The sequence below is a fragment of the Mirounga angustirostris genome, unplaced genomic scaffold (assembly GCF_029215605.1).
Source record: "Mirounga angustirostris isolate CCGP_5_RB_7025 unplaced genomic scaffold, mMirAng1.0.hap1 SCAF_6, whole genome shotgun sequence".
Lineage (NCBI taxonomy): Eukaryota > Metazoa > Chordata > Mammalia > Carnivora > Phocidae > Mirounga > Mirounga angustirostris.
The window spans coordinates 53,096,284-53,118,715 of NW_026991714.1; the positions used below are offsets into that span (position 1 = coordinate 53,096,284).

Consider the following 22,432-nt stretch of genomic DNA (forward strand, 5'->3'; position numbering starts at 1 on the left):
TAGAAGCCATTTGCTGTAATAGTTCATAGGATCCTGGAATTTTAGTAATCTTTTTTGAATTTTCTGAGTTTAATAATTTAATCAGTAGAATAGTCATGGTCTTGGATATCAAGTAAGATAAGTATCATAAAAGTGGAGAGAATCCCAATGACATGCAAGAGAAATGGAAATCCAGATGGAAAATACAAATGGTTGTTTCCCTCAAATACTCTCTATAATGATGCAAAAAGCAAATAAGTGAATAAACCCAAATTGGTTTGCTAGGTTCTTGTCATGAGACCTAAATTAATTAATTTTTTTTTTAGATTTTATTTATTTATTTGTCAGAGAGAGAGAGAGAGAGGGAGAACACAAGCAGGGGGAGTGGAAGGCAGGGGGAGAAGCAGGCTCCCTGCTGAGCAAGGAGGCTGATGTGGGACTCGATCCCAGGACCCTGGGATCATGACCTGAGCCGAAGGCAGACACTTAACTTACTGAGCCACCCAGGAGTCCCAAGAACTACTTTTTAGGATAAATACTTCAAAGATGATTTGTCAGCATTACTGTTTTCATACTTTATTATTAATAGTGTTGCAATGACTCTCTTTACTGCTATTTTTAACTGCTTGCTTTTGGCATTTCAATTTCATTATAGATTATATATATTTTGAATCAAATTATGATTTTGATGTTGGAGATTAAAAATATTTGTTTGGAACTCCAAATGAATAACTTAAAACTCAACTTTTGGGTTACAACTCATTTGTAGTTGAGGACTGAATTGTTAATTTTGAAGACCCATCCCCTCCCCCATCACTGTATAGTGCTATGAAATAATGTATATTCTGTTTGTTTTCTAAATAGATAGTAATTTTGAAAAGGAAATATTTTCATCAATATTGGAATACTTTGGACTTTCTTATCGTGCTTCTTGGAATCATTGATATCTTTTGTATATACTTTGTCAAATTGAGACCAGACAACTTCGTCCTTATTCAGATTACAGTAATACTAGGATATTTCAGAATAATCAGGTTTATTCCTTTCATCAAGGTAAAACATCACACTTCTGAATATTGGTTTTTTTTTTCCTACACTGTTAAATGTGTTAAGAAACCTCATTATTTTGAAGGAAACAAGAGAAGGAGCTGTCTTTTCTGGAATGCTTTCTCTACAGGAGTCTGCCTGGTTCACCCTCTCACCTTCTTGCAGAGAATGCCTTCCCTGATCACCCTGTGTGGTCCCCCCACACATACCAGTTTCCCATCGCATCTTCCTGACGCCCCCTCCCCAACTTGCTTCAGGTTTAGTTTTTCCTCATAGCACTTGATACCTTTGTACTGTATGTTGCATGTACTCTCCATGAGTTAGGGATTTTGTATTGGTCACTGATGTAACCTACGGCTCTAGAATGGTGCCTAGCATATAGTAAGTTCTTAATCAAATATTTGTTGAGTGAAAGAATGAAAATGTTGGTGCCACTTAAACCATGGTGACCCAGAAACAAGTTTTCTAGGCTTTAGTAAAATTTGCTCATAAAGGCCTAACTGTGCAGAAGCATGAAAATATTTTCTCTACAAGCCATTTTTATATAGCATACTGCCTATGGAACTTAACTTTGCTGTGTCCTTCAGTCTCTGTAGCAGCTACTATTCCTTCTCTCCATGCCTCTGGTTTTGATTCTGAAGGTAGATTTTCAGATTTCCAGTCTCAGCTCTTAAACTTCCTGTCTTTCTTTCCAAAGAAGTTGTCTTATATAAGCTTTTAACTTGGGAGCTTTAGATGATTTCATTTGCCACTCCATTTTTTTTTTGAGTTCTTTAATTCTTATTATGTCAAACAAGTTTATTGGTATGTGTTGAAGTTATGAAGGATTAATGTTAAAAAAAAAAACAACTGCTGAAAACTCCGGTGACAAAAGGGATTCATTAGAATCCTCCAACTATTCCCATTCTCCATGAAATTTAGTAGTCATCTTAAAGGCAGAATTGTTTGAATGCTCAGACTTGTACTTGTAGACTTTATTGTCTGTTCTTTCCTTGATTCTATATCATTGTTACCAAGCTTTGGTGTTCAAAAGCGTTACTATGCAGAGTTGTATACATAAACCCTGCTTTAAGGGGTAATTTTGATTATTTGTGATTTTTGCTTTACGAGCTTAGAGCTGAGTGTCTACATAAGGTACAACCCCACCATAACACAAAGTACACTAGAAATCAGGATGTGCAGCATGAGTCTAAGTCTTAAAATGGAAAGGAGAAGCTTCCTTAGGTAATCAGTTTTTATACAGAGATTGGATGCAGATGAAGGTAAAATGATTATTGTAGAAGTAATACTTTGTGAAATGTCTCTCTGAGGGAAGTACAGATTTAAAGATGTGTTATTGTGGAAGTCAACTCTATTCAGAGTGTGAACCAGTTGCTACTTCTGTCCAGCACACTTTGACAAATCTCCATGAAGTATACTTAAGGAATTAATATAATCAGGATTAACTTTTTCTATTGAGCACTTACTATGTTCCAGGAACTGTGCAGAGCACTTTACATATATTATCTAATTAATATATCTAATTATTGCAATAGCCCTGTGAAGTAGGTGTTACCACATATAAAGTCAGGTGCTCTAATAGCCTGTCTCAGTACAATGTGGCTTTCAAAAGAAGCCTATATTGGAGAACTTGGAGGAATATTGGAGATTTTTACCTTAGATCCTCTTAGGAACAGCTCAGGGGGTGTCAGTGCATTATGGAATAACACTTTGTAAAAATCCTCTTTACTATCTCTCCCTCTGGCCAAAGAGCATAAGAGCAGCTAAAAATCTCTTCTTTCTCTGCCCTTGTAATTCCTTTGCTATGATGTTATTTTGCTCTTCTCACCTTCCTCCTCTGTGACCTGGCTCCTCACCATCTACCCTGCATTCTGACCTGATTCTGTCTCTGTGATTGACTGTATTGGTTGTGAGGGGCTGCTCCATTGGACTTCGGGTACTTAAGTATTACTACCCTCATTTTACAGATGAGGAGACAGAATCCTCAAGGTCACAAGTAACTTGCTCAAGTCATAGAACTGGTGAATAGGAGAGCTCGCACTTCAACCTCGGAGGGTTTATATTTAAAATCCCATTTTCTTTAGTCACGACACTCTCTTGCCTCAGCTTATGATTTGAGAAATTTAGAGCTAAGAAGTATCTGAGAATGTGCATTTCTAACAAGTCTCTGGATAATGTCACTGCTCCCCAAGATGACACTTTGAGAACACCTGCCTTCAAGGGTGCTTTTCCTCATCAAATTTTCACACCTTTTTTTTCTCTTCATTGTTCCAGATAATAATCCCACTACTGATAAATATTGTAGATGTGCAGATCAAAAAGCGCCTCCGTTTGATGTATAGTATTACAAAAGGTTATGTCAAAAGTCAAGAGGATACCAAATTTTTAATAAAACAAATTTCCAGCCGAGAATCAATATATCAGGTGAGAGACAAGATTGGGAAAACAATCACTTGAGTGTAGTCATATCTTTTAAGACTACTTCTACTTGTATTTGATCCAACAGATAAATTGTGGCAAGTGAAGGGGCTTCAATTGCTTATTATGTTATAAGAGGTGCTGCAGAGGACAGTCAGGTGTCTTTATCAAACTTGTTTATGATCTTCACAGAGGAAAATCTACCCTTCATTTTTTTTTTCTGGATGCAGACGAGAGATTTGTCTGCCTTTGTAACACTCTCTAAAGGGTAGGGCAAGTTGGAAAAGGCTTCGTGCAGGAATCAAAACTCACGAGTCTTCAAAGAAAGGGTAGGTCTGAAGTGGAGAGAAAGAGAGAGGGAAAGAGAAGAAAGATTTGACGTTGAAAACTCGAAATGCTGGTGCTGAAGAATGGCTGAGTAGTAGTAGTATTTATTTACTTATTTATTTATTTATTTATTTATTTGATCATTCAAGACCCTCCTTATTTCCAGGCAGCATGAAGTAGGTACCGAATGGGAGATGAGGATGTGAGCATACTAGGCACTTGAAGATGGAGTGAATCACCTCCTGACTTGGTTCCCTCATGCCAGGCTGTCCACCCAGGACCCTCTGCAAACTAGTAGAGTAATGTTTCAAGTTCCACATGTGACTTTCTGCTTAAGAATGTTCAGTAGCAGGGCACCTGGGCAGCTCAGTTGCTTAAGCTGAGTCTTGATCTCAGGGTTGTGAGTTCAAGCCTGCGTTGGGCTCCATGCTGGATGTGGAGCCTACTTTAAAAAAAAGAAAAAAGAATATTCAGTGGCTCTGCATGGCCTGAAGGGTAAGATCTTTGAATCCAAATATATATATGTAGAGAGGAGAGAACGCAGAAAAGATGGTAAGAGAATAATCATGCAGAATTTTACAACTTGAAAGTAATAAAATTCAAGAAGTAAAAGTATCCCTCCCTGCCCTCCACGCTACGGCTTCCTAGAGACAGCCCCAGAGTAACCATTCTTCTTTTTTTTTTTAAAAAAGATTTTATTTATTTGTCAGAGAGAGAGTGAGCATGGCACGCTGAGGGAAAAACAGGCTCCCTGCTGAGCAAGGAGCCTGATGCAGGACTCGATCCCAGGACCCTGGGATCAGGACCTGAGCTGAAGGCAGGCATCCCCATAGTAACTACTCTTGTGTTAATTCCTCTACTGTTTGCCATAATAATTTTAATAATGTGCACATGTATTTTATTCTTGATTTATTATCTCTAAACAGCCTTTATTTACTCTGCCATGAAGTACAAAGAGATTAGAATATTGCTTTAGCCTTTTCTTTTTCTCCCCATCTTAAATTTTTGGAGCAATTATTTTTACAGAGAAAAGGTTTATAACATTTACATTTTATTATGTAATTATATTATGTCTTTATTCTTTTCAATAAATGACTCCATACATGGAAAACTAAAAAACAACCTTTACTTTGTTGTGATTATATATTATTCAGTGTAGAACCTATCATTTGATTCAACTCATAACAAAAGAAATATGATCAGTATCATTAAACATCTACTACTTGAAAGAGACTCTTCTAAAGGAAACAGTCAAATGGATTAATTAAAAAAGTGTTTTTTAAACTATCTTCCTCTCTTCCTTTAGCTTATATTCTTCAGCCACCCTGTCTGGAGTCCCATGTGAGCCTCATTTTTGCTTTCCTTTTTATCATGCTAGATTATGCCCATAAGTAATTTTTTTCATAGGTGATGTATGGGCTAACACATGAAAAAATCTTTGTATTTTGCTCTCATAATTGATCTTTTCACTGTCCAAAACTATTTTCTTAAAGATACTGCCATCTGTCTTCAGCATTGATGATACAAGTCTGATTTTACTTGTGCTTTTGTAGGTGACTTTTTTCTCTCTGTGTTTAGAGGCTTATAGGATTTTCCTCCTTGGAGTTCTGAATTTTTACCAGAATGTGTCTAGGTGTGATTTAAAAAAAAAAAAAGGGGGACATCTGGGTGGCTCAGTTGGTTAAGGGTCCAACTCTTAGTTTTGGCTCAGGTCATGATCTCAGGAGTGTGAGGTTGAGCCCCACCTCCAGCTCAGAGCTCATGGCGGAGTCTGCTTGAGGATTCTCTTATTCTGCCCCTTGCCCTACTCACGTGCATGCATGGTTTAAAATAAATAAATAAATCTTAAAAAAATTATCGGGGTGTGTTGTTGGCTCAGTTGGTAGAGCATGGGACTCTTGTTCTTAGGGTCTTGGGTAGGAGACATAACTTAAGAAGTAAAAAAAATAAAAAAAAATTATCCCACGCAGCACTTGTTGGAGCTTTCATAATCAGAAGATTGCCATATTTCTTCCATCACCTCTTTGATTATTCCCTCCCCTTGGTTTCTATTTTGCCATTTGCATCATTTTTTTATTATGTTATGTTTATCACCATTCATTACATCATTAGTTTTGGATGTAGTGTTCCATGATTCATTGTTTGTGCATAACACCAAGTGCTCCATGCAGAACGTGCCCTCCTCAATACCCATCAGCAGGCTAACCCATCCCCCCCACCCCCCTCCCCTCTAGAACCCTCAGTTTGTTTCTCAGAGTCCATAGTCTCTCATGGTTCGTCTCCCCCTCCGATTTCCCCCCCTTCATTTTTCCCTTCCTGCTATCTTCATCTTCTTCTTCTTTTTTTTTTTTTTTAACATATAATGTATATTTGTTTCAGAGGTACAGGTCTGTGATTCAACAGTCTGAGACAATTCAGAGCGCTCACCATAGCACATACCCTCCCCAGTGTCTATCACCTAGCTGCCCTATCCCTCCCACCCCTCACCACTCCAGCGACCCTCAGTTTGTTTCCTGAGATTAAGAATTCCTCATATGAGTGAGGTCATATGATACATGTCTTTCTCTGATTGACTTATTTCGTCAGCATAACACCCTCCAGTTCCATCCACGTCATTGCAAATGGCAAGATTTCATTCTTTCAGCACCATTTTAAACAAATTCTTGAATTTCTGGATTTAGTCCTTGTTTCAAGGTTTCTCATAACTTCCAAGTCTTACCTCTTTGCAGTGAGAACCCCCTCCCCTCAGCTTGATTTTCCATGTTCCGAATCCAGTTTGTAGCTGTGTTCATTCTGATATTCAGTCCATCTATTAAATTTTCTCTCCTCTTTTTTGACTGAACACTTTTTGATCTCCAAGTACTGTGATTGCTTCTTTTCATTGAAACTGGTTCCCCCTACCTTTTTTTTTTTTAAACAAATGTGATATTCCCTTGAATCTCTTTATTTAAAAATTTTTTGTTTCCTGTATCAGTTCTGCTTCCTTGAGGTTCATTCTTCCACTTGTCACGTTTGGTTCTTGTCTTTCATCCTGTTTTACCTGCCCCATGTTTGGTGACTTTTGCTTTTATTTTCAGATGTGTAGATGAGGGGTCCAAAGTGAACAGTATCAATAGCTGAAGGGCATTTTCTCAGCCCAAGTGAGACTCTTGATTTTTTATTTGTTTGTTTGTTTGTTTATTTATTTACTATGTTCAGTTAGCCAACATATAGTACATCATTAGAGACTCTTGATTTTTAATCTGACAATGAATTTAAATCCTGATTACTAAAGCCCAGATCTAATAATTGTGTGTGTATACACAAAATCAGGAATGGACTGAGAGTTACATCTTCTGCTTATTGTGCCTATTTTTTTGTGATGACTATGAGTTACCTCAGGCCCTCAGCCAAGAAAGAGAGGCTCTTTCCTTATTAAATCCAGGAGAGGGAAAGAGGCTGTGAAGATACCTACCCTAATGTTTTAATTTCTAAAATATACAAGAAGATATATTGTTAAATATCTTTAGAATTTAAAATTTTCTTTTTAAATCAGGGACCACTATAGAAAGAGGATAGCTGAATTTTAGCAAAGCATTTAACGTCTTTCATGACATCCTTATAGATAGGCTAGAGAACTATTCTCTGGATTTATCAAGGAAGTATCAATTATTGGATCAAATGTGCAACAGAATTCTATCTTGTTGATTTACTTTGAATATTAGAGAAGACAAAAAAAGCACAGAAAGTCTAGATGGAGCTATACTAGAAAGAAGATAGAGCTATTCATAGGAGAAAGATTTCAGAAACTGGAAGAGGAGAGAAGAAAGCATCAGTCAGTGGTGGGAGGTAATGTGTTTTGAGGAGTTTGGGGGAAGGCATTGACATGTGGGGGTGCTTGCCTCAAAGTGTAAGAGATGAAACAAATTCCCCTTTGGCATTTATAAAGGAGACTTCAGTAAAGATTTAAATTTTTTTTTTGAGATGTGTTTAGATCTCAAACTTGTGTTTTTTCTGAAAGTGACGTGGTTCAAAAACTGACCAGTGGCAGCTCACTTAGAGGAGTCACATGTATGCCCAGGCTTTAATGATTATGTTCCATGTGTGGGTAGGAGTCGGTTCCTATGCTCTCTTGTGCAGGTCGTTCTGTAACATTGTTACGGAGTTGCTATCAGTGCAGTTTGGTTTGAAGGGGTCTTCACAGCTACCTATGCACCTGTGCAAGCGGGTAGGGGCCGCGGTGTGTGGGTGCTGTGGGCAAGCCATTAATTTGGCACCTTCCCAATATTGATTTGGTGTTATCAAGTGAAAAGAAACAATTTAATAAAAATTGTGTACCTCATTCTTATATTCAAGATGAGGGATTTATTACATGTGATTTTTCTAGACCAAAGCAACAGCAAAAACTTAATTTTAGCTACTTAAACTTTAGATAACAAGCCAGTAGGGGAACCTGGGTCACTCAGTTGGTTAAGCATCACACTCTTGATTTTGGCTCAGGTCATGATCTCAAGGTCCTGGGATGGAGCGCCGCGTTGGGCTCTGTGCTCAGCGGGGAGTCTGCTGGAGATTCTCTCCCTCTCTCCCTCTGCTTATGCGTGTGCACATACTCTCTTTCTAAAATGGATAGGTAGATCTTTTTTTTAAAAGATTTTTATTTATTTATTGGAGACAGAGAGAGTGAGAGAGAGAGCACAAGAGGGGGCGCGGAGGAGAGAGAGAGAGAGAGAGAGAGAACAAGCTGGGAGAGGGGCAGAGGGAGAGAGAGAAGCAGGCTCCGTACTGAGCAGGGAACCTGACCCGGGCTCCATCCCAGGACCCTGAGAACATGACCTGAGCCAAAGGCAGATGCTTAACCAACTGACCCACCCAGGTGCCCCTAAAATGGATAGATAAATCTTAAAACAAAACAAAACAAAAAATAAGCCAGTAAAATAACACTGTGTTCGTTACTCTTCCCTGTAAATAGCACTATGCGGTGTTATTTGGGCGCAGGATTTCAGTTATCTGTACCTGACAATCCTAGGGAACTGCCTGTTGTTTGCTGCCAGGGCTGTTGGTGTGGCCAAGTGCAAGCTCCAGAAAGATTTAAAGTTGGAGAATAAGCTCCACAAAGAGCAGTGCCTGGGACATGGTGGGCATTTGACCAATACCCATTGTATGATTGAACACAGCTTAAACCACGGTTAGCCCTGGAGTAGAGCTATCTCTTAGTTATGTCAGGAGTTATCCATAGGAAACATGAACTAATCAATTACCATCGTTTCTCATTATTCCCCTTGTTTTTATGCTCCTGATAGACTGGCTGCCCAAACAGCTGCTCAGTGGGCTCCCTCTTAACAAAGCTCTGTCTGTGAGAATTCTCCTTGGTGCACAGCAGAATGCACACTAATCTTTTCTGAGAAAGGCTGGGTCCAGTAGTTATGCAAGCTACTGACTGCACACTATTCATTGTAATATGAGTGGGAACACAGGGAAAGCAGCAGAATTGGCACAGAGGGAAGAACTGAGCTAAACATCTCCCCCAAATCATAAACTAAGTGGGATTTCTTCTTTTTCTCAGATTTTAAAGCCAGACATGCAGTTAGTGTAATAACAAATTAATGTCTTTCTTAACTTCTTACAGAAATTACATGAAATTTTGGAAACCAACAAACGAGATGCTGTCAAAGAACTAGGTAGGTAGTTGGGAGTATCTGATTTCCTGAAATCACACCTTATTATCCCATAATTTTACCAAGGGAAGACTTTCCTTCACTTACTCATTTATTCACACAACAAGCATTTATTGAACACAGGCGAGGTATGCCAAAAATGCAGAGCTTAGTGGAGGGTATGAGAATATCAATGGATAATTGCAGAAAGTTAGAAGTTTTGCATTTGCTATGGGAACATAGCAGAAAGAATGAGGAGTGTAGAAAGTGTATTAAAGTGGCAAGATCAGATTCCTTAAGGCTGTAAGAAAAAGACACACGATGATTACATTTGACAAAGGGTGTTTTTGTTTTATTTTACTTTGCTTGCAAGGATACTCAGGAATGTGGGGCTACAAGGGATGTCATTTCTTGAGCATCTACAATCACTCTGCTTGAGCTGAAGCACACAGCAGGAGCCCTGGGATTTTATACAAAGCTTCTTGGGTCTGTTTTCCTTGTAAGGGGCTGTAGGCCAGGCTCTCAATGTATGCAAAAGTATCTGGGAGAGAGCCTGGCATAAATGGAAGTTATTATAAAATAAATCAAGTAAAACCACTTTGTATTCCTAACCACATTATAAGATGTCATATGGATTTATGAGGATGATACTTTCCAAATCAAAATTGGAAGAATGTGGCCTAATGAATGAAATTGTGAATTTGGAGACAATATGCCAGAAATTTTGGCACTGTCTCAGAAAATCCAGGACCCACCTTTGCCTTTACATATGGGTAGATTTTTATTTCTGTGCTTTTAAAGATTAGGGGCCGGCCTAGGAGCTGCTGTCTCATATTACGCTTTTATTTTTTATTTTTTTTAAAGATTTTATTTATTTATTTGACAAAGAGAGAGATAGCGAGAGCAGGAACACAAGCAGGGGGAGTGGGAGAGGGAGAAGCAGGCTTCCCGCCAAGCAGAGAGCCCGATGCGGGGCTCGATCCCAGGACCCTGGGATCCTGACCTGAGCTGAAGGCAGACGCTTAACGACTGAGCCACCCAGGCACCCCTCATATTATGCTTTTAGATTACTATGGAATATTACAAAGTTCTCTTGATTCAGTCCTGTAAAACGGAGTGCCTGTTCCCAAATGGTTACTAAAACTGATTGTCAAATGTTAATTATGTCAAGAACTGTGTTAACAGGTTTATATGCATTATCTCACTTAATCCTTATGATTACTCTATGAGGCAAATACTATTATCATCTTCATCTTATAGATGATGAAGCTATAGATTTAAGGTTTAGAAAGGTTAAATTGCCTGAAGTCGTATGGGTGGTTAAGTAGTGAGCCAGATTTCCAGCCAAGGTGTACTTGACATTGAAACCTAAGTTCCTTTTTTTTAAAAAAATTTTTTTAAATTTTAAGTAGGTTTCACACCCAACGTGGGGCTTGAATTCACAACCCCGAGATCAAGAGTCAAGTGCTCCACTGACCTATGTTCCTGATCACACTATCCTTCATTATACCAGCCAGTTAAAAAAAAAGTCTGGTACCTTCCAGGTATCAGGCATTTTGGTCCATGTTAGGAATACAAAGATGAAAGAGATGCAGTTTTGGTCGTGACTCACAGTCCAGTTCGTGACTTTTTGTGTTCATTAAAGAGGACAAGATAGGGGTGCCTGGGTGGCTCAGTTGGTTGGGCGACTGCCTTCGGCTCAGGTCATGATCCCGGAGTCCTGGGATCAAGCCCCGCATCGGGCTTCCTGCTCCGCAGGGAGCCTGCTTCTCCCTCTGACCCTCTCCCCTCTCATGCTGTTTCTCTCTCTCCCTCGCTCTCTGATAAATAAATAAATAAAATCTTAAAAAAAAAAAGAGGACAAGATATGCAATTTGATCTCAGAAAGCTCCACCAGCTGAGTCCAGGGGCTCTTTTGTTAAGTCATTTATTCATTCACCCAACAAAAGTTATATGATATTTAGCAGGAGACAAATAAGTAAAAATCAAAATACCACAATGTATTAAGTTCCATAATGGAGATATGTAGGACATATCATGGAAATAAGGCAGAGAAAGTGATTTTCTCCTAGTTGGTGGGGGAAGCCAGTTTTCAATGTTCTCATCCATAAAATGGAGTTGAAAAACTCTAGTCCTTCCAGCCTCACAAGTTCTGTATGAGACAGGAATGATAGGTACTGTGTAAATACTTTGGAAATTATAAAGCACTACACAAATATTAGCTATTATTGTGCTTATTGCATTGTTTGCTTACTAACAGTTTTATTTGCTTCAGGACTCATAGAGCATGAGGGTCGTGATGTTGTCATCGCTTTGAAGACGAGGCAGGCAATCCGGAGTGTGATTGCTAAAGCTCTGAAAAACCTCACTTTCCTTTGGTCAAGAGGTATTATTGATAAACATGAGGGCATCGAGATGAATAAGGTAATAAAGCTATTTTCCACGTGGCTTGATTCCATGGGCCCAACACCCAAGCCTGCATTGTTACTTGAGTGTAATGAGTGAGGGCGATTAAATCAGGTGTTGGCTCTGTCCTTTGCCTATAGCCTTTGTTAATGCCCGTGGAAGCTAGCACCAGCGCTACCTGGTATACACCATGTCAAAACTGTTTGGTTGCAAGTAACAGAAACCAACCTGAGTTGGGGGATTTATTATAAAGACACATGGTGTCTTCAGAACCCACAATAGCCAGACCATGTGGCCAGGCCTGAGGAAGGGACTTGACTGCAGACCTAGAAAGCTTTCCAGATTCTCCATTTCATATCAGGGTTGCCCTCTGTGCCATCTTCTTTTGGCTCCCTCTACAAACTCAACGACATTTTTCTGCTTCTCTATCTACTGGTAGAATGTGCTGTGCCCAGTCCTAGCAGCTGTGGCATGGGAGGTGGGAATCACATAATGTTAACACGGTTGGGAAAGGATCAGCTTGTGTGCCTACGCCGGCACTTTGTGTGTTTTGTGGGGATCAGGGAGGGGGCAGTTCTGAGAGGAGAGGAGTAGGGAAGACACCATCGTTGGTTATTGATAAATAGACTTTTGAAAAACGATATATGTGTTTGCAAAAAAAATAGGGACATAAGACAGAGGAAAGCATGGTTAATATTTAATGCTATTTATTCACATCTACCATCTAGACTGTGTATTTGTGCAAATATGATTGTTCTTTCTATCCTTTGTAAGAATCTGTTTCCTAGCATAAGGCCATAAGAAACATGGAAGTTCTGGGGCGCCTGGGTGGCTCAGTCCTTAAGCGTATGCCTTCGGCTCAGGTCATGATCCCAGGGTCCTGGGATTGAGCCCCGCATCGGGCTCACTGCTCAGTGGGAAGTCTGCCTCTCCCTCTCCCACTCCCTGCCCTCCCCACCACTTGTGTTCCCTCTCTTGCTGTCTCTCTCTGGCAAATAAATAGATAAATAAAATCTTAAACAAAACAAAACCAAAAAAACCAAAAAATCCGCATGGAAGTTCTGGTCCCACATTCTGTCTGTGTTGCCCACTGATTAGCTGCTCTGTGTGTCATATGTTTTTCCTTATCACTGGCAGCTCCTGGCCAAGTGTCACATGCACTGTGCTTCTGGTCATTCCCAGGACATAGTCCCCTCTCCATGGTTCCCAAAGGGAGATAGGTGTGGGACAGGCCAGCTTTCCCCTTTAAGGCTCTATCTCTTTAGATTAATATCATGGCAAAGGACTAAATGGGTAATATGATTTCTCCATAGTGTCTGACAGACAGAAGAAAAGGACTACTTTACAGTATTCTTCAAATTATACCTCTACACACACTGTGTTTTCTATTCTATTTTTTTCACTTATCACTTTGAAGGCTATATCAGATTCAATTGAATGCTTGATACCCATTAATTAAAATAAATAAATAATAGCCCTTATGAGGAGAGAGATTTTTTTTTCCTATAGGTTTGTCTAGAAAGGTAATGGGTAAATCAATTATTCAATAGTTACTTATTGAATGCATACTGATTGCCTAGTTGTCAGCCAAAGAGATAATTATCTTCCAAGGCATAAGGAGATAGTCATAAGGAGTTAGCTAGCTAATTCAATTTAATTGAGTAAATATATGTTGAATACCTACTATGTGCCATGGACTCTTGAGGAGATTGGGATACTTAGTACAACATTGCCCCCAAAGTCCATTGGCTTTTCCTTGTTCTTTCATTTAATCCTTTATTCATACATTCAACAAAAGTTACATAATAGGAGGGTGAGGCAGATAAGTAAAAATAATAATACTATAATGTAATCAGTTCCATAGGGAGATCTGTAGGAGATGCTATGGGAATAAGGCAGACAAGTGATTATCTCTTACCTGGGAAGCCAAAGAAGTTTTCTGAGAGCCCACAAAGGTGGAACTATATCTTTCAAAATTAGAAGAATTTAGAGAAGCAAATCATACATATGAAAAATATTTGAGAAAATGTGGCATTAAATTGTACAGTAATCAACTTTGAAGTTTAGATGATTTGAAATTAAGACACAGTGGCATGCAGTGTTAACTGGATTATAAAGATAATAAACTCAAATTTAGTTAATATATCAATTCATAAATTCAGTGAGTTAAGGGAAGAATAGGGACCAAAAAAGTTTAGAGGATAATTTAAGTAGAGTGAGAGAAATTGTGAGTCAAAATCAAAATAAATTTACATAACAGTAGTTTTGTTAGATTTTCTTAATTTTTACCTACTTACCCTTTCCCATCACAGGATCTGATCACCATTATTTTGATTGTTTTGTTTTCAGGTACTCCTTGCAAAAATAAAAGCACTGAATAACTTTCCAATGGCAATACCACCGCCTACTCCTGATAAATATCTTCATAATATTGTTTGGCTGGAAAATAAAGATGTTCTCATTGAGTTCTTCAAGGTAAAGATTCTGTCTTCTATTCTGACTCAGGTTTGATGATAATTATTTTCCACTCCCTAATGTAAGACTAAAAAAAAGCATATTCAAAGCAAGAATCCTGTGATGGCCAATGAAGGGTAAGCCAAAATGGAGGCCCAGCAAAACCCAGAGGAGTAGATTTCACTTGGAGTTTACAGGGCAAAGATGATTTTTCACAATGGCTTATCTGCTTAGGATAAGCTATCTGTGTGATCTGATTATTACGAATCCCATCTTATTTTATGTTGTAGAGTTCTGCACTTCCAGATACACCCTCTGGAAAAGACCTTTTTTAGAGCAAGGGTCTCAAGTTCAAATTACTATACAGGCCAGGCAGATGATATAAAAGTAAAACAAGCTGTGTATAGTATTATAGGGAACAGTGAGAATTGTGGTATATTCCAGAGTTCATGGTCTGTCTAAAGTCAGCTGAGTGTTGTTATAGGAGTTTGAACTCTTCCAAGAAATATTTATTGAATATTCTCTTTGTGCTGGAGACTGTTGTAGGTTTGAAGATAATGCCAGTAAACAAAGTAAATGAAGTCCCTGCTTTGGACTTTATATTATATGGATAGAGATGGACAATAAACACACCAACACACAAATATATAGTCTATTAGATAATTGTCAATGCTATGGATAGATATGTCAATGCTTTTAGTCTTACATTAGGGAGTGGAAAAGGGAGAAAAGGGAATATAGTTGGGAAGCTATTTTATACGGGGTGATCAGGGAAGGCTGCTCTAATAAGGTGACATTTGAAGAGAGATCCACAAGCAGTAGCATACCAGGTAGATAATCTGGGAGAAGAGCATTCCAGGCAAGTTCAACGCCCTGGTGTGGAGTGTGCTCAGTTTGTTCAAGGAACATCCCCAAAGCCTCTGTGGCAGAAGCAGTGATGGCAAGAGCCGATGAAGTTGGAGTAGTTGTGGAGACCGAGTTTGTACAACTCTGTAGGCCAGGACTTTGGATTTTACTCTGAATTAAATGGGAACTTATGGAAAGGTTTTGAACAGAGAAGTGATATGATCTAACTTACAATGAAAAATGACCTCCTTGCTGTGTTGAGAATAGGCTCTAAGGGGACAAGGGCAAGCCAGGGAGATGATGATTGTAATGGAGGCAAGAGGTGATGGGGACTTGGATTAGAGGAAGTGGTAAGTGGTCAGACTCTTGATGTGTTTTGAAGGTAGAGCTATTAGATCCTGATAGGAGTGTTAGAGAGAGAAGACAACTTCTGGGATTTTAGTCTGAAAATAGGATGGAGTTCCTATTGACTTAGATGGAGAAGAGAAGATTTATATGGTGGGCACAAGCATTCAATTCTGAATGAGTTAAATTTAAGAAAGCCATTAGACATCCAAATGGAGATGTTGAGTAGGCAGTAGGATATGTGACTGGAATTCGGGTGAGAGGCCAAATGGGAGATAGAGATTTTGGAGTTGTCAGCATAGAGACTTGATGAGATAATTTAAGGAATTATTATGGACATCCAAGGATTGAGTCCCAGGCTATCCAACATTTAGAGGGGAGATGAGGAGGAATTAGTGAAAAGAATAGAAAAAGAGTGGGTGCCTGGGTGGCTCAGTTGGTTAAGCGACTGCCTTCAGCTCAGGTCATGATCCTGGAGTCCCTGGATCGAGTCCCGCATTGGGCTCCCTGCTCGGTGGGGAGTATGCTTCTCCCTCTGACCCTCCCCTCTCTCATGCTCTCTGTCTCATTCTCTCTCTCAAATAAATAAATAAATAAAATCTTAAAAAAAAAAAAAGAATAGAAAAAGAAATCAGATTTGTGTTTACCAGAGGCAGAGGATGGGGGGAGGGGGAATTGAAGGAAGATGGTCAAAAGGTACAAACTTCCATGTTATAAGATAAATGAGTACTAGGAATGTGCTGTACAACATGATGATTATATAGTTGACACTGCTGAATGGTAATATTTGAAAGTTGCTGAGATTAAATCCTAAAAGTTCAGATCACAAGAAAAATAATTTCTTTTTGTAACTAGAAGAGGTAATGGATGTTAACTAAATTTGTGGTAATTGTTTCATAATATATGTATGTTGAGTCATTATGCTGTATACCTTCAAGTTGAGCAGTGCTGTGTGTCAATTACATCTCAATAAAACTGGGAAAAAAGGAGATTTGAGGAGTAATCCATTAGGTGGGAGGAAAACTAAAGGAGAGTGGTGTTCCAGAAGCTGAGTGAAGAAAATATTTCATAAAGGAGAATGTAAGCAACTATGTCAAATGAGGCTGAGAACAAATCAGATGAAGATTGAAAATTGACTATTAGATTTAATAATGTAGAGGTCAGATTTTTTTTAAAAAACAAAAGCCGTAGATCTGAATTTTTATGTGAAATTTCCAAATTTTAAAAATTTGGCAAGAATTCAAAATTTTAAAAGTATCATGCAGGCCAAACAAAATGCATCCTTGGATTAGATGTGACCCACAGACCACCAGTTTGTGGCTTTGGTTTTAAGTGGCTATTGTATGAATTAAAAGGTTTATAACGTTTTCATCAACCTGTTAAAACCTCTGCTAGATTTTTAGAATCAGGAAAACTCTGTGACAAAAAATGGTGTTTGCTTTACCACAAATTTGGTTGTACCATAATTTGTGATCTAGGCAGGTAGATATATAAGGCATCTGTTTGTCCATAATGTCTTGTTTTCTAGAAAGACAACAATCATAATGAGGTTCTACTGAGATTGATTCCTTTTTTACTATACTAATGTTTTCTTCATGCTAGAAATTTTTGAAGTTTTCTTTTGAAATTGATTTCAAATTTACTTGAATTAAGACTCCTTTGGTTGTGGGGCACCTGGGTGGCTCAGTTGGTTAAGTGTCTACCTTTGGCTTAGGTCATGATCCTGGGGTCCTGGGATCAAGCCCTGAATAGGGCTCCCTGCTCAGCAAGGAGTCTGCTTCTCCCTCTGCCCCTCCCCCCCTTAATGCTCCCTCCCTCTCTTTCTCAAATAAATAAAGTCTTTAAAAAAAAAAGGACTCCTTTGGTTGAAAGTAACAAAAGCTTACTTGAACTAGTTTAAGCAAAGGGGAAGTTGACTGAAAAGACGATGAAGTGGTGTATAGAAGCTGCTAAGAAATAGTTAGCTAACAGTGGGTATGGTGGGATTCAGGCCGGCTCAGGAATATCATTGGCGGCCATCTTTGGACCTTTCTTCTAGCACTTGGATATCATGCTCAGTTCTCAATTCCCAGGCTCTTTGTCTCTCCATTCAAATTCTTGAGAGAGAAATCTAACTGGCTTAGCTTAGATCTGATGTCTTGCTTTGCTGAGTACAAGTGTGGCTGCAAGAAGGAGGAGGAAACCAGATGGGATGGCCAGGGGCCATAGGGGATACTTTGGAAAATGGGTCTCAAATAAATGGGTGTGGGAGGTGGGAGATAGGCTTGGACCGGGAAGAAGGTATCTCAAAACTGTTTCTTTTAATTTGCCTTCTGCTTAGTTTTGTTGAAATCCAATTTAAGATAAAATTAGAATTTGGTTCTTTATAGGTAGTAATTTTCACAAGTGTAACTAACTGACCATCCAGCAGTGAATGGGGAGTAATGGGAAACCAACGAAAGAAGGTAGCTCTATAATTTAGTGATTCACAGACACCTGAGGTGAACCTGTCATAGAGGCACAACCTTCTTCCCATCCCTAACTTGCCATACCTCTGCAAGGCTGTTGGACTTTCTCTACCCTCTTACAGGCTTCTCTCAGTCTAAGTGCCCCCTTTCCTTAATATGTTGGTTCTTGAGAGACTTTTCAATTGGATTTTACCAGGATAAAAATTGTGATGAATTGGAAATACATAGGCATTATTCTCATTAGGGACAGCCCAGGGATTATGTGGCTAACCAAAATCCACATAGTAGACAAAACAAACACCCCTTATTGTAGACTATAATTTCAATCTTGGTTTCCATCACAGCTACAATAGTTAATTTTAACTACTCCTCCCTTCTTTCATCCTCCAACTGGTGTGGTTAATTAAAAACATAATGTTCTATAATGATAAGCCGGAAGTCAATGGTAGAAAACCAAGGTCTGAATAATACATAAGCTGGATAATTGGCTTTAGGTGACTTTAAGAAAACATTGGGAAGTCATCCATGCTTGTTTCAACACTGTCAAATAATTCAGAAGTACATAAAGTGAAAAGTGAAAACTCATCACTCTTAGCCCACACTTAGAGATAACCACTATGAATAATTTAGAAATATGTTTCCTACATATCTTTGTATAATGCAAATCTGTCCCCCTGATTCTCCTGTTACAAACCCTTCAGTGGCTCCTCCTTGGTTTTGGGAAAAAGCCCAAAACTCTTTAATGTGCCTATGAGACCCTTCAAGGTCTGGCTCTGGCTCACCTCTCCAGTCCTTTCTCCACTGGGGCTGCATGATAACTTTCACGAGCCCTGGCACTTTGCCTTAGTGGGCCTCTTCCCCCATCAAAAAGTACAAAAAATTATACTTTATGACTGTGTTAGTATAAAGATGAATATATTAGTATTAAATGTTTTAGTATTAAAACATTTTCCTCTACCAGAAGTTGTTTTATTCCCTTCTGATTTAAAAAGAAACCAGAATGTTGTTGTGAGTCTCTAAAGTATTGGGAATCCTACGCACTATGCCTGTTGAAGCCTAATTGATAACTCAGTCCTGGTCTCCACCCCTCCCTGTCTGAGACATACTGAATCTTCTGCAGTTTTGTTACCCCAAGTGCAGATGTTCTATTTGCCTTTGGTCTTTGCATATACTGAATCCTCTGCCCTTGAATGATGTTCAACTCATTGTATTCTGGCTCTCTGTTACCCTTCCTTCAAGCCTCAGCTTAGCTGTTCCTTCCTCTTTAAAGTCTTTCCTGGACAGGGCACCTGGGTGGCTCAGTCGTTAAGCATCTGCCTTCGGCTCGGGTCATGATCTCGGGGTCCAGGAATCAAGTCTCACATCGGGTTTCCTGCTTGGCGGGAAGCCTGCTTCTCCCTCTCCCACTCCCCCTGCTTGTGTTCCTGCTCTCGCTCTCTCTCTCTGTCAAATAAATAAATAAAATCTTAAAAAAAAAGAAATAAAGTCTTTCCTGGACACCCAAGATGGGGGTCCTGTGGCCTTTCTGGACTTTTCCAGAGCATCCTGTCTTTGTCTCCTTTGTCAGAAGTATCACACTTTTTTGTAAACATCTACTCAACTGAGCATTTGTTGGGTGTTTCCACCAGTCACTGTGATCACAAAGTCTACAGTTTGCCTGCTTGTCCCTTTCTTTTAAAAAAATTGATGAGGTATGTCAGCATGTTATAATTAATTAACAAACCACAGAATATAGTTTGAGGGTTTTTTTTCTACTTGAAAACCATTTTAGCTTTAAAGTCTTATTTCTATTTAGAAAAGTAGACTATGAAACTTTTGTGTTGACTCCCTTTTTATTTTTCTTGCAGGAGAGAGCCAAACTTGCCTATTTTGACTATGGAGATGTCATTTGTAGAGAAGGTGAAATGCCACAAGGAATCTACTTAATTATTTCAGGAATGGCAATTGTAAGGGACTATTTATTCTTTACTGAAAATGTATTTTGAAATATATGATTTTAATATAAGGAGAAATTTAGGAACCAGGAAAGTTTTAAATTCTTTTTAAAATATTTATTTATTTATTTTGAGAGAGAGAGCACGAGTGTGAATTGTGGGGGAGGAGAAGAGGGGAAAAAACTCAAATAGAGTCTGTGCTGAGCATGGAGCCCCAACTGGGGCTCGGTTCCAGGACCCTGAGATCATGACCTGAGCTGAAATCAAGAGTCAGATGCTTAACTGACAGCCACTGAGGCACCTTGAAAGTTTTAAATTTTTAACATAATTTCTAAATGAAACCATTTCTGCTCAGAGTGAACACTACAGCTGAGAGATAATACCCAACATCTGGGGCACCTGGGTGGCTCAGTCGTTAAGCGGCTGCCTTCAGCTCAGGTCATGATCCCAGGGTCCTGGGACCGAGTCCCACATCAGGCTCCCTGCTCCACGGGAAGCCTGCTTCCCCCTCTCGCACTCCTGCTGCTTGTGTTCCTGCTCTTGCTATCTCTGTCTCTGTCAAATAAATAAATAAAATCTTAAAAAAAAAAAGGAGATAATACCCAAGATCTGAAAAGCACTTCCATTTTAACAGAATGCTTTTATAACCATTACTTATTTCTTGCAGCAATCCTAGGAGGAAGTGGTCTTTTCCATGATGTTCAGATAAGGAAACCAGTACTTGGAGTTATTGAGAGTCAAGAATGAGGGGATGGACCACAATATCAGATCCTTACAGAGATCATATAGAATGAGGATTGAAAATACAAGCTTTACCTCACCAATAGGAGGCTTTTGGTGACCAGAGAGAGAAAGATGTTAGTAGAGTGAGGGGAACAAGAATCCTTTAGAATCTGAATGCTAGTAGCTGAATACATGGGTGAGCCCCAGCTTATGGCCCAAATAATTCCCAGGCCCTAAATGATGCTTACAAGTGACAAACCCTTATTATAATGCACATAATATCTTTGGCTTTCTAGTTGTGGAAGGGGTATTTCAGACCTTAAAAATATATAATTGATCACGAAAATAAACTATTTTGATAAATATATTATAATACACACGTGTAGCACTTATTAAATGTCTGGCACTTTTCATTCATTCACTCATTCACTCAACAAATATTTACTTCACTACTACTTGCAGCAGGCACTGTTCATTCTAGGCATGGGGAATTGAGAAAACAGACAAAAATCCCTGCCGTCTTACAGTTCACTTTCTAGTAGAGGCATGGAAGGAGATGGGACAATGAGCAAACTAAATAAGTTAAATACACAGTATGTTAGAAGTGATTGACAGCTGAAGAAGTTAGTTGTAATTTTTTAAAGGGTGGTCAAAATGGCAATATATTATGACATTTAATCCTTATAACAGCCTTATTTTTTGCATGGGAAAACTGGTGCGCAGAGAAATTAATTCACTTGTCTCCCAAGGGCACACAGTAAGAGGTCAAGAACTTTGAACCTATGGAATTGGCCTCGGTATCCATGTCCTTAGCCATTATTCTATGCTGCTTCCAGTAGAATCCTTGTACTATGCTCCCATTCGAATCATAACAAAGGTACACTGTTACCATATTTATTAGATATGTCAAATCGAACATTTAAAAGCTGCAACATACATTTTCCTTTGGGGAATTTTCCTGCAATGACTGGCCTAATTAAGTCTTCTTAAAGAGTAACTGCAACAATATTTGGGCTGAAGATGTTATGTTAGTGTTCAGTTGATGCCATAGCAACTCAGCATGCATTTCGTGGCTTAGATTATCCCACAGTTCTTAGTTCAGTAGTCCTGCGGGCTTAGCTGCTTTCTCTGCTTGAGTCTCACAAGGCCAATATCAAAGGGTCAGCAGGGCAGTGTTCCCTTCTGGAAACTGAGGGCAGAATCCATTTCCAGATTCTTTGAGGTCGTTGGTAGAATCCAGTTCCTTACGGCTCTAGGACAGACGTCCCTGCTTCTTTGCAGTCTGTCAGCTGGGACCCACTTCCAGCACCCAAGCTGCTCCTCCATCCTTGCAGGCAGGCACTCATCTCAGAGCCGAAGTACATGAAGTACTGTCAATCGCTCTCTTGATGCTGCGTCTCTCTGATCGGCTCTACTTCCTTTTCTACTTTTGAGGGCTCTTGTGATTGATTGCATTGGCCCACCAGGATAATCCAGAATCGGCTCTTTAAAGTGTGCTGATTAGTGACCTTCACTCCATCTGCAAAGTCCCTTCACAGCGGTACCTAGATTAATGTTTGATTGAATAGCAAAAGAGACAGGAATCTTGGAAGGACTTCTTTAAATTCTGCCTCTAGATGTTATCTTCTTTTCTTCATTTGTAAAAAGCAGAGACATTCTTCATTGCCCAAAGAGTCTTTGAACTGCATTCAAAATTAAATTAGAAAAATGTCAAAGCCCTTTGGAAGCATGACTGCCTCTAAATATCTGAATGGTAATCACTGGCAGGGGGGCAGTTTCATAGCCAACTTCTTCAGTGACCCTTTGTTTCCTGTTTCTTGTGTCCTGAACAATAGCCTTCCTCTTTGATGTTCACAGCTACACTTTCTGAAAA

The 22,432-nt window shown here is 39.2% G+C and overlaps 1 protein-coding gene across 1 annotated transcript in view; it reads left to right on the forward strand.

The window, feature by feature from the left end:
• SLC9C2 (solute carrier family 9 member C2 (putative)) overlaps window positions 1-22,432 on the forward strand; it is a 103,098-nt gene that overhangs the window by 60,369 nt on the left and 20,297 nt on the right. Inside the window, exons 16-21 of the mRNA XM_064595527.1 lie at window positions 844-1,032; window positions 3,301-3,450; window positions 9,377-9,428; window positions 11,680-11,828; window positions 14,160-14,285; window positions 19,750-19,848. Coding sequence (XP_064451597.1) covers window positions 844-1,032; window positions 3,301-3,450; window positions 9,377-9,428; window positions 11,680-11,828; window positions 14,160-14,285; window positions 19,750-19,848 — 765 coding nt within the window. The remainder of the gene's footprint in view (window positions 1-843; window positions 1,033-3,300; window positions 3,451-9,376; window positions 9,429-11,679; window positions 11,829-14,159; window positions 14,286-19,749; window positions 19,849-22,432) is intronic.